Source organism: Chiloscyllium plagiosum, unplaced genomic scaffold (genome assembly GCF_037043375.1).
Source record: "Chiloscyllium plagiosum isolate Xiang-an unplaced genomic scaffold, Cpla_swu_hap1 HiC_scaffold_39, whole genome shotgun sequence".
Taxonomy (NCBI): Eukaryota; Metazoa; Chordata; class Chondrichthyes; order Orectolobiformes; family Hemiscylliidae; genus Chiloscyllium; species Chiloscyllium plagiosum.
In genome coordinates this window covers 9311814-9324022 of record NW_028270177.1, presented here as the reverse complement: position 1 = coordinate 9324022, position 12209 = coordinate 9311814, and the positions used below count along the sequence as shown (strand labels likewise).

Sequence of the window (12209 nt, the reverse complement as noted above, 5' to 3'; positions counted from 1 at the left end):
CACCTTCTCTGTTAATTAATATTGAACCATGGGTAATTTACACCCTGGAGGTACTGAGTCATTTATTCGTAATGCTGATCCATTTGAGGAAATTATTAAAAAAAACCCTATATGCCTTTTCAGGTGAATGTAACCATCTGAAGAAAGAATATGGTCACCTGGCTGATATCTATTCATCAGTATAGAAAACATGGATTATCTGATCAATATTACGTTACTCTTCATGTGAGCTTGCTGTACACATATTTATTTTCTTGTTTACCTTGGCGACACTGACTACATTTGAAGAAATGCTTCATTCACTGTAAAGTACATTGCAATGCCTTGAGGCTGTGAAGGATGCTATATAAATGCAAGTACGTCTTCAATTGTTTTGAGTCATCTCAAGGCTAGCTTTGTGCATCACCTTGTGGACAATTCCAGGATGGCAGGTGTAGAAAGGAATTGCTTGGAGTCTGAGTGCAACAAAAAATGGGGATGAGGATATAATTAAAATGCAGCAAAGATAAAGAATGATAATTAATATTCAGGGATGAAAGCAGTTCCTCATGTTTTTTCAGGCAGGCAGGATGGAGATAAAGCTTCTTTGCTGTAGGCCTGATAAATTAACAGGAGATCTTCAAATAAGATCTTCTCTGTAGTCTGTGTTCCAGCTTAATTGATGTTTTTTTTCCTAATTATGATTATCATTCGCAGTTTGCAACAACAAAACAAAAGGAAGAAAAGATGCAATTTAAAGGACAGAAGAATCCATAGCACCTGTCCTCTGATGTGCTGACACCTGCGCGGTTGGGGTTGTGGGGACGCAATCTGTTTCCACTCTCCAGCCCACCCTCGGTTCACTGCCGAAGACACACTCTTACCCTGCTGACTTCATCCAAAATAATTCCCGAGGGCATATGTCTTCAACAAGCACACACGGTGTGTACCTTTATTTTTATTCATTCATAGAACATAAAACAGTACAGCATAGGAACAGGCCCTTCGGCCCACCATGTTGTGCTGAACATGAAGCCAAATGAAACTAATCCCTTCTGCCTGCCCTTGGCCCATTTCCCTCCGTTGCTTCCTTATCTAAGTGCTTATCTAAAAGTCCCTTAAACGTCCCTATCGTATCTGCCTCTTCCATCACCCTGATACCATGTTCCAGACTCTTACCACTCTGTGTAAAAAACTTGTCCCTCACATCTCCTTTGAACTTTCCCCCACTCATCTTAAATGCATGGCCCCTAGTATTAGATATTTCAACTCTGGGGGAAAAAAGTTTCTGACTGTCAATCTGTTTATTCATCTTATAATTTTATGGACTTGTATCAAGTCTCCTCTAAGCCTGCAGAGAAAACAACTCAAGTTTTTCTAGCCTCTCCTTATAGCTCATACCCTCTAATCCAGGCAGCATCCTGGTAAACCTCCTCTGCACCCTTTCTAAAGCCTCCCTCCTCCCTGTAACATGGCCAGAATTGAACACAACACTCTATGTGTGGCCTAACAAAGTCTTATAAAGGTGCAACATGATATCTTGCCTCTTGTACTCAATGCCCTGACTAATAAAGGCAAGCATGCCATGTGCCTTCTTTACCATTCTCCCTACTTGTGTGGCCACTTTCAGGGAATTATGGACTAGGACTTTCAAGATCCCTCTGTATATTAATGCTGTTCAGGCTCCTGCCATTTACTGTATACATTTCCTTAACATTTGATTTCCCAGGTGCAGCATCTCACACTTGCCCAGATTAAACTCCATCTGCCATTTCTCCACCCATATCTGCAACTGATCTATATTCTAATGTATCCTTTGATAAATTTCTACACTATCCACAACTCCACCATTCAAGGGATGTGGGCACCATTAGCTGGACCAGCATTTATTACACATCCCTAGTTGCCCATGAGGTGGTGGTGATGGCCCGCCTTTTGAAACTCCGCAATCCACTTGTGGTGTAGGTACATCCACAATAGTACTGGGGAGGGAGGTTCATGATTTTTGACCCAGCAATAGTGAAGGAACAGCAATATATTTGCATGCCAGGATGGTGAGTGGCTTGGAGGGGAATTTGCAGATGGTGGTGTTGTCCAAGTATCTGCTGCCCTTGTCCTTCTAGAAAGTTGTCATGGGTTTGGAAGGTGCTATCTAAGGACCTTCAGTGAATTTCTAAGTGCATCTTGTAGATAGTACACACTGCTGCTACTGAGCATCAGTGGTGGAGTCACTCAATGTGGATATGGTGACAACCAGCTTTGTCCTGTATGGTGTCGAGCTTCTTGAGGGTTGTTGGAGCTGCACCCATCCAGGCAAGTGGGGAATATTCCAACACACTCCTGACTTGTGCCTTGCAGGAAGTAGTCAGGGTTTGAGGAGTCAGATAGTAAGTTACTTGCAGTAGGATTCCTAGTCTCTAATCTGCTCTAATAACCACTGTATTTATGTGGCGAATCCAGTTGAGTTTCATGTAAATGGTAACCCTCCAGGATATTGATAGTGGGGTATTCAGTAATGGTAACACCATTTAATATCAAAGAGAGATGGTTGGATGTTTCTGATTGGAGATGGTCATTACCTGGCATTTGTGTGATGCAAATGCCAGGTAACGATGGGGCGGCATGGTGGCTCAGTGGCTAGCACTACTCCCTCACAGCACCAGGGAACTGGGTTCAATTCCAACCTCTGGCAACTGTCTGTGTGGAGTTGTACATTCTCTCTGTGTCTGCATGGGTTTCCTCCCACAATCCAAAGATATTTCAATTCAGGTGAGTTGGCCATGCTAAATTGCCCATAGTGTTCAGGGATGTATAGGTTAGGTGCATTAGTTGGGGGTAAATTTAGGATAAGTAGGGATCTGAGTGGTTTAGAGGGTCGGTGTGGACTAGTTGGGCTGAAGGGCCGGTTTCCATACTGTAGGGATTCTATGTTCTAAATGTTACTTGCCACTTGTCAGCTTAAGCCTGGATATTGTTCAGATCGTTTGTACTTTTATAGGGACTGCTTTGAAGAGTCGCACACAGACATTGTGCAATCAGTGGCGAGCCTTCTGATGGAGGGAAGGTCTTAAGTTGCCAGATCTATTCCAAGTGTGTCCCATTTAGCACAGTTATAGTGCCACATGCAACAGACACATTGGAATCCCATCACCTGCAAATTCCTCTCCAAGTCACTCACCATCCTTGGAAATATATCAACATTCCTTCAGTGTTGCTGGGTCAAGATCCTGAAATTCCCTCACTAAGGGCACTGTAGGTTAACCCACAGCACACGGACTGCAGAAATTCAAGAAGGTAACTCAACCCCATCCTCTCAAGGGGCAACTAGGGATGAGCAGTGAATACGACACCAATGTCCCATGAATGGGGAAGAAAAGGTTCAGAGTGATAGATTGCCGCCACATTCTCAGGACAACTAGTCACATGCAACAAATGACAATGCCTTTCTGGAGAAGCGTCAGAAAAGGCATCAACAACAAACGATCTAACCTAAACATATCCTTAGCCAACCACTTGTGCAGGAGTCCCAGTTATCGAGAAGTGTCCTGACTGATTTGCCTGAAACCTCCCACTCTCTCCTCCTACTCCAGGCTTTTACCCTTCCCTCTGGAATGTCTGTCAGTCCCAGGGAGGTGTTTCTTGATATCTTGACAGTGTCAAGTTGGATGAAGGACCCATTTCCAAATTCCATCCTCCTCCTTCACATATTGACATAAGAGCCTGAATGATTTTTTTTAAAGATTAGATTCCCTACAGTATGGAAACAGGCCATTTGGCCCACGAAGTCCACACTGACCCTTCGAAGACTTACTCACCCAGACATACTCCCCTACCCTATAATTACCCCTGACTAATGTATCTAAAACAATTTAGCATGGCCAATCTACTTAACCTACACACCTTTGGACTGTGGGAGGAAACCCACTCAGACACAGGGAGAACATGCAAACTCCACACAGGCAGTCACCCAAGGCTGGAATCAAACCTGGGTCCCTGGTGCTGTGAGGCAGCAGTGCTAACCACTGAGCCATTCATAGATAATCTGTGAATTCAAATTCCACCATGGCAGGATTCAAACCCCTGTACCCAGCACATTATCTGGATGGCTGGATTAACAGTCCAGTGATAATACACTAGGCCATTGCCTCATTTCTAGCATTTTCTGTCTGATTTCAGGAACTGGATTTTCCCTTTGGGTTTCTGAATCTTCACTGTGGGGGATAGAAGTCTGTATTGCATGGGAATGTCACTCCCCTTTGCAAATTCTTGAAACTACATATATAGATACAGAGGTACCAGATTTATTTAAATGGGAAAGACAAAGAAACTGTCCTCCTCAGTACCAGCAGTAACACACTGACTGTGGCACCAGCCAGCACTCTAAATCTCCTGGTTATACTTTTTTTCCTTCTGAAAAAGGGGCATATTTTAAACCAGCTGCAAAGCACTCTCCTGATTACATTTTTTTTAAACTTTACCCCCCCCCCCCTACTGTATAACTGCAGTAGCACTATGGACCAGTTTTATTTTTTTCCAAATGATTTTTTTTATTTCCCTCCGACAAAATCTATTTATATTTTACATAACATCTAATTAAACACAACGTGAATGTGACTCATTTACACAACCTGTACAGAAAACAAACAGTCAGAATCTGACTGACACACACACACACATATAAACAAACATACGATTTCAGGGCCCAGTTTTATCGAAGCAGGTGGAATCTGCGCACACGTTACTCATTTGTCATCAAGGAGGGGTCATGAAGGCATCCAACCCCTGCTGCATTGCCCTGGCAACACCCCAACCAATCAGAGTCTACCCACCTCATCTGAAAATTAAGATTGACAGTTAACTATTTGTGTTGCAGCTCCGTGTCAATGATGGCCCAACCAATCAGCACCCTCTTCTCATGCTGTGTAAAATGGTGTCTCTTTTTATCAAGTCTGAATCTTGAGAACTTGTTCTGAGAAGTGCAAGGTGCAAAGCATTAACTTCTAAACTCATTTTAGCAATGTGTGGGTCCTGTGGTTCATTAATTAAGGTCATGGATAAGCTCTTGATGCTGGTGGACTATTCAATGGCCTTCCAGACAACAAACACATCAAAATGGAGGTGATCAAATTTTTAAATACAATAGTTTTCTGAATTCCAGAAGGTTGTAAAAAAAAAATACTCTTATAAGTGTATTGGAGATCCATTTTGAAGCACATGTTGAACAAATGAATATCATCCGTATGTTTATTGGTTGTTCTGGGATTCAAATTTTGACATTTTCTCTATGGTGGGGCTGCCCATCTTCAGGGAGACTAATGGCTGCTGCTCCCTCCTCTAGCACCCAGAGGCTTCTCAGCCCATCTGGGCTGCAGGCCTCCTGGTCACTCACCCTTTAAACTGATCCTCAGCTGGAGCCCCAGGCCTCCTGGTCATTCATCCACTAAACTGACCCTCAGCTGCAACTGTTTGCTGGAACCTCAAAGCTGACTGGAAATTCCCAATCACCATCTTACAATTGGCTTCATGCAGCTGTTGTTAAATTGGCTACTAGTCAGATGCAGGCAGGTTACCATGCCAACCCCCATCCCACCTCTAGTAAAATGGCCGTGTTGTGTTAAGTCTCACAATAGATGTGCAATATATCTTTACAGGAATGATCGTGATGGTATCATTATATCATAGTCTGTGACCTAATAGTACAAAGGTACCAGAGCTCTGCTGCCTTGCAGCATTGCACTCAGACAGAAATGTGCGACAGTACAGCTCTATTTCTCACACTGAGCACAATTCAGGTCATTCTGCTATAATGCTGTAGAAAATTGCTAACAGAAAATCGCTATACCCGTTCAGTACAAAGGTTGCATTATCCAAACTTCCACAATTCGTCAATCACGTTATGGCCAATTCGCGTGGACGAAATGCATGTTTTAGCAGAACGACCTGTACGTATACAGATACCAGAGCTGTTAAAAACATTCATGGAATTCTTCAATACTGTGTGATCCACATCTCAGTTGTTTGTTATGGGAGCTAACACATCACGAGTGTTGAGGATTGTCAGCTATCACATCTTACTCTCACATCAGCCTCGAGGTGGGAATACAATCAGGAAACTGAGCGGTATTCTCAATGCCCCAGCAGCAACTCAAAGCCAGCTCCCTATGTCCCACTTCAGAGTTCTTTTCTCCTTTTCATCTTACAATCCTTCAATACCTGTGATGCCTTGGGAATTTGATATCTAACAATAGGATAGTGCATTGCTAGTTGATGAATAAGTAAAGCAGTTATCAGCTAAAATGTCAAAAACCATTTGTTATAAAAACCATGAGCTTAAGTAAGCCATTCACCACAGCAGCAATTGCATTCTTGTATGTTTTAAAATATTGATTCAAAGAAGATAAGCATCTCCCTTTGTAAGAACATGTTCAATATTACACCAAAAGATTCTTGCATACATATTTTATAGACATATTTTGATACAGAAAGGAGGGGGATGCTGGGTCATGAGGTTACAGATTGGGCTGGAGTACAATTCTGCTGCTGTTGATAGCCCACAGCGCCTCATAGATGCCCAGTTTCGTGTTGCTAGATCTATTTGAAGTCTGTCCCATTTAGCACAGTGATAGGGTTACACAACACTTAATGTGAAGGCAGGACTTCATGTCCACAAGGACTGTGCGGTGGTCACTCTTACCGATACAGTCATGGACAGTTGCATCTGCAGCTGGCAGATTGGTAAGGATGAGATCAACTATGTTTTTCCCTCTTGTTGGTTCCCTCACTACCTGCTGCAGACTCAGTCTGGTAGCTATGTCCTTTAGGACCCGACCAGCTCGATCAGTGTTCCTGCTGCTGAGTCACTCTCAGTGGTGGACATTGAATCCCCCACCCCAAGTACATTTCATGCCTTTGCCACCCTCAGTGCTTCCTCCAAGTTTGTCCAGCATGGAGGAGTACTGATTCATCAGGCAAGGGAGGACAGTACGTGATGATCAGCAGGAGGTTTCCTTGCCCATGTTTAACCCAAAGCCACAAGACTTCAAGGGGTCTAGAGTCAATGTTGAGGAATCCCAGGGCAACTCCATCCTGAATGTATCCTACTGTGCCACCACCTTTGCTGGGTCTGTCCTATTGGTGGGACAGGACATATCCAGAGATGGTGATGGTGGTGTCTGGAACATTGTCTGCGTGAGTCTGATATGTCAGGATGTTGTTTAACTAGTCTGTGAGACAGCTCTCCCAATTTTGGCAATAGCCCCTAGATGTTAGTAGCTTTTGCAAGGTTGACAGGGCTGTTTACACTGTTGATTTTTCTGGTGCCCAGATCGATACCAGGTTCTCCATACAATTTCATTTCTTTGTTAAGACTTAATAGTGATTGATACAGCTGAATAGTTTAGCTAGAACATTTCAAAGGGCAATTGAGAGTCAACCACACTGCTGTGGGGTCTGGAGTCACATGTAGGCCACACCAGGTGAGGATGGCAGGTTTCCTTCTCTAAAGGACATTAGTGAGCTATAGCCCTGCCAACATTCCGGCAATAGTAGTGAAGGGTTGCCATTCCCCTAGCCAAGCTCTTCCAGTACAGTTACTAAACTGGCACCTACTTGACAATGTAGAAAATTGCCCAGGTATGTTCTGCACATAAAAAGCAGACCAAATCCAACCTGGCCAATTACCACTGCGATAGTCAACTCTTGATCATCAGTAAAGTGATGGACGGTGTCATTAGCAGTGCTATCAAGCAGCACCTCTCAGCAACAACCTGCTCAGTGTCACCCAGTTTGGGTTCTGCCAGGGCCACTCAGCTCCTGACCTCATTACAGCCTTGGTTCAAACCTGGACAAAAGAGCTGAATTCCAGAAATAAGGTGAGAGTGCCCTGGATATCAAGGCTACATTTGACTGAGTGTGGCATCAAGGAGCCCTGGAATCAATGGGTATCGGGGGCAAACTCTCTGCTGGTTGGATGCATGCCTGACACAAAAGAAGATGGTCACGGTTGTTGGTGATAAGTCATCTCAGCTCCTGGACATCTCTGCAGGAGTTCCTCAGGGCAGTGTCCTAGACCCAATCATCTTCAGGTGCTTCAACAATGACTTTCCCTCCATCATAAGGTCAGAAGTGGGGATGTTCACAGATAATTGCACAATGTTCAGCACCATTTATGACTCCTCAGATACCGAAACAGTCCATTTTCAAATGTAACAAGATCTGGACAATGTCCAGGCTTGGGCTGTCAAATGGCAAGTTACATTTATGCCACACAAAAGCCAGGCAATGACCATTTCCTATAAGATTTGCCCTTGACATTCAACGGTGTTACTGTTATTGAATCCTCCACTATCAACATCCTGGGGGTTACCATTGACCAGAAACACAATTGGACCAGCCATATAAATACAATAGCTACAAGACCAGATCAGCAAGCAACTCACTTCCTGACTCTAATGCAGCACAAATCAGCAATGTAATGGAATACTCCTCAGTTGCCTGAATGGGTGCAGCTCTAACAAAACACAAGAAGCTTGACACCATCCAGTACAGAGCAGCCAAAACATGCACACCCCGACCACCGACACTCAGTAGCAGCAGTGTGTGCCATCTATGAGAAATTCACAAATGACCTTCAGACAGCACCTTCCAAACCCACAGCCATTTCCATCTGGAAAGTCAAGAGCAGCAGATACCTGGGAACACCAGTACCAGCAAGTTCCCCTCCAACCCACTCACCATCCTGACTTGGAAATATACCGCCATTTCTTCACTGTCACAGGTTCAGAATCCTGGAATTCCCTCCCTTATGGCATTGCAGTTGAACGGCAAGGGTTCAAGAAGGCAGCTCACCACCACCTTCTGAAAGGGCAACTAGGGATGGGCAATAAATGTTGGCCCAGTTATGACACCCATACACCATAAGTGAATAAACGGTCCTTGCCTGTTGTTTGGGGTAAGAATGTCTCTGATCTGACAGACAGGAAATACACACCTCGTCTAATTCAGAGTCGAGCCAAAAATGAAGGACTTGTATTTACATCGACCTGGTCATCACTAACTGCTTTACAGACAATGAAGTACTTTTGACATGTAATCACTGTTGTCCCATGGGAAAGAATGATACACGTCACGATCCTGCACAGGAAAGATTCAGCCTTCTTTTTGCAGACTCGTTTTTCATCTTTAAGAACATCTTGGTGCATTGCAGAGGTTTACGAGGAGAACATACAGCAATGTTTGCATCATGCACATACATGTGCACTCACACACGGACACGCACACACACAAAGACACAAACACACACACACACTCACAAACACAAAGCCACAAACACACACACACTCACTCACAAAGACACACACAGATGCACACACACAGAGACACTCAAACACAGAGACACACACACACACACACACACACAAAGACACAAACACTTGTACACACACACACACTCTCACACAAAGACACAAGCACACACTCTCACACACAAACACACACACACAGCAATGCTGAGAAATGGAGAATGCTGGGGACTGAACAGTGAATGTTAAATATGTGACACACGCAGCTTTCTCACAATCAGCAGTGACCATCACTCCCACTAAGTGATCAGAGCATCTCTCCCTGAAGGGTCATAGAATCATAGAACCCCTGGGGTGTAGAAGCAGGCTATTCAGCCCATCAAGCCCACACTGACCCTCCAAAGAGTATCCCACCCCCACCTTTTCCCTGTAACCCTGCATTGCCCAGCGCCAATCCAACTAATCTGCACATCTTTGGACTGTGGGAGGAAACCCATGCAGACACGGGGAGAATATGCAAACTCCACACAGTCAGTCGCCCGAGGGTGGAATAAATCTCACGTACCTGGTGCTGTGAGACAGCAGTGCTAACCACTGAGTTGCAAACACACTAAGCTAAATCTATTTCATGGCATGTGACAGAATATCCTCATGGTGTTATCTGACAGTGCTCGTGTCCTGTTTCCTGACAGAAAGTCTTCCAGTTGGTGAAGTGTGCTTTGGTAGGATGGAGATTGGGAGATGCCAGTTAGTGGGCCATTCTGGTATCTGTGGTGTCATAGAATGTGAGTCTTGCCATATTTATTGCAGACCATTTGCAACACAGAAGCAGGTCGATTAGTATAACAGATCCATCTCTGTGTTTATATTACACACAAGCTCTCTTTCACCCAATACCCTCATCTAACCTTACTGAGACATCCCTCTATATCCCAGTCTGCTTCCTACCTCCTTGGGCTGAGGGACATTTGTACAATCCACTTTGATGTTCACTTCCAAGGGCTCGTTCTGACAGCGCTGTCGTGGTTTATATGATGTCAGCTCCACCATGTCTTCCTTGTTGGTCGCCACTGATTCATTAGAGGCAATCAAGTTACCAAGGTGCTCCTAGTGAAAGTAAGAAATGGAAAAAGAAGCATATTTAGGTAACGTGGGATGGAATGAGCAATGTGTGTCCAGGAGGACAAACTGTGCTAAATATAAATTAGTACACAGTCTTAATTAAACCCCACCTGGCACAGTTGGATAATCAGATAAAAGATAACCCATGGGACAGATCTTGATTTGATTCAATTGTGTAAAATGGGTCTTTGCATGTTTCTCGTTTGTTTAAAGTTTCCTCTGAAGTTAATGTAAAACTGGCTGCCCATTCATTATCATCTATTTTACACTATCATATGAAATCAAGAGCTATCCTCATAAGTCTGAAGCTCAAGTAATTTATCAGTGTCATCACAATTCCTCAGTAGGTTGTTGCCCAGGGAGACAGTAATACGAACAAATTTAACATCACTTAACGTTCTTTATGGTTGTCTTGGACTATCCCTTCAACATTGCAGATAGAAGATTCCAGAAATTGCTTTCTGAAACCTGAAAAGAAGCATTTTGAACACAAAACCCAATGCAACAATTGATTTGCATCGTTTACCATGTAAGCTTCCACAGAGATAGTTCTGCATAGCAATCACACTGGTATTTGCATCAGTTATAAATTCAGGAAATTTTTCCTGGGATTGTTTTCCAAGCTTTTTCATTTCAAATTGGAGGTGTAGTGGACAGTGAAGAAGGTTACCTCAGATTACAACGGGATCTTGATCAGATGGACCAATGGGCTGAGAAGTGGCAGATGGAGTTTAATTCAGATAAATGCGAGGTGCTGCATTTTGGGAAAGCAAATCTCAGCAGGACTTACACACTTAATGGTAAGGTCCTAGGGAGTGCTGCTGAACAAAGAGACCTTGGAGTGCAGGTTCTTATCTCCTTGAAAGTAGAGTGCAGGTAGATAGGATAGGGAAGAAGGCATTTGGTATGCTTTCCTTTATTGGTCAGCGTATTGAGAAAAAGAGTTGGGAGGTCATGTTGCAGCTGTACAGGACATAGGTAAGGCCCCTACTGAAATACTGCATGCAATTCTAGTCTCCCTCCTATTGGAAAGATGTTGTGAAACTTGAAAGGGTTCAGAAAAGATTTACAAGGATGTTGCCAGGGTTGGAGGATTTGAGCTATAGGGAGAGGTTGAATAAGGTAGGGCTGTTTTCCCTGGAGCATCGGATGCTGAGGGGTGACCTTATAGAGATTTATAAAATCATGAAGGGCATGGATAGGATAAATAGACAAAGTCGCTTCCCTGGGGTGGGTGAGTCCAGAACCAGAGGGCATAGGTTTAGGGTGAGAGGGGAAAGATATAAAAGGGACCTAAGGGGCAACATTTTCACGCTGAGGATGGTATGTGAATGGAATGAGCTGCCAGAGGAAGTGGTGGAGGCTGGTACAATTGGAACATTTAAAAGGCATCTGGATGGGTATATGAATAGGAGGGATTTAGAGGGGTATGGGCCAGGTGCTGGCAGGTGGGACTAGATTGGGTTGGGATGGACGAGTTGGACTGAAGGGTCTGTTGTACATCTCTATGACGCTATAAATATCCTGGGGTAGGAAGGGCATTGGAAAGGAAGAGACATGATTGGCTCAAGAATGACATGCTGACTTTCCCATTACATAGCCAAAGTACATTACTGCAGGGTATAAGGGCATTTCGATCAAGTCTGAAGTGCAATTGATCAGCCCTATGTTCAGATCCCACCATGAGAGTTGGTGGACTCTAAATTCAATATTGAAGTACAGCGGTAGTATCCCAACCGCTGAGCCAGGACGTCCATGTTGAAGACTCCCCTGCGCCACTATAAGTCTGTAGAAGACTGTGTGCCAAAG

General features: G+C 44.0%; 1 protein-coding gene across 1 annotated transcript in view; it reads right to left on the bottom strand.

Annotated features, from left to right (window-relative positions):
* nox5 (NADPH oxidase, EF-hand calcium binding domain 5) overlaps positions 1 to 12209 on the bottom strand; it is a 79836-nt gene that overhangs the window by 29539 nt on the left and 38088 nt on the right. The window contains exon 10 of the mRNA XM_087981470.1: positions 10227 to 10385. Within this exon, the coding sequence (XP_087837596.1) occupies positions 10227 to 10385 (159 nt within the window). The remainder of the gene's footprint in view (positions 1 to 10226; positions 10386 to 12209) is intronic.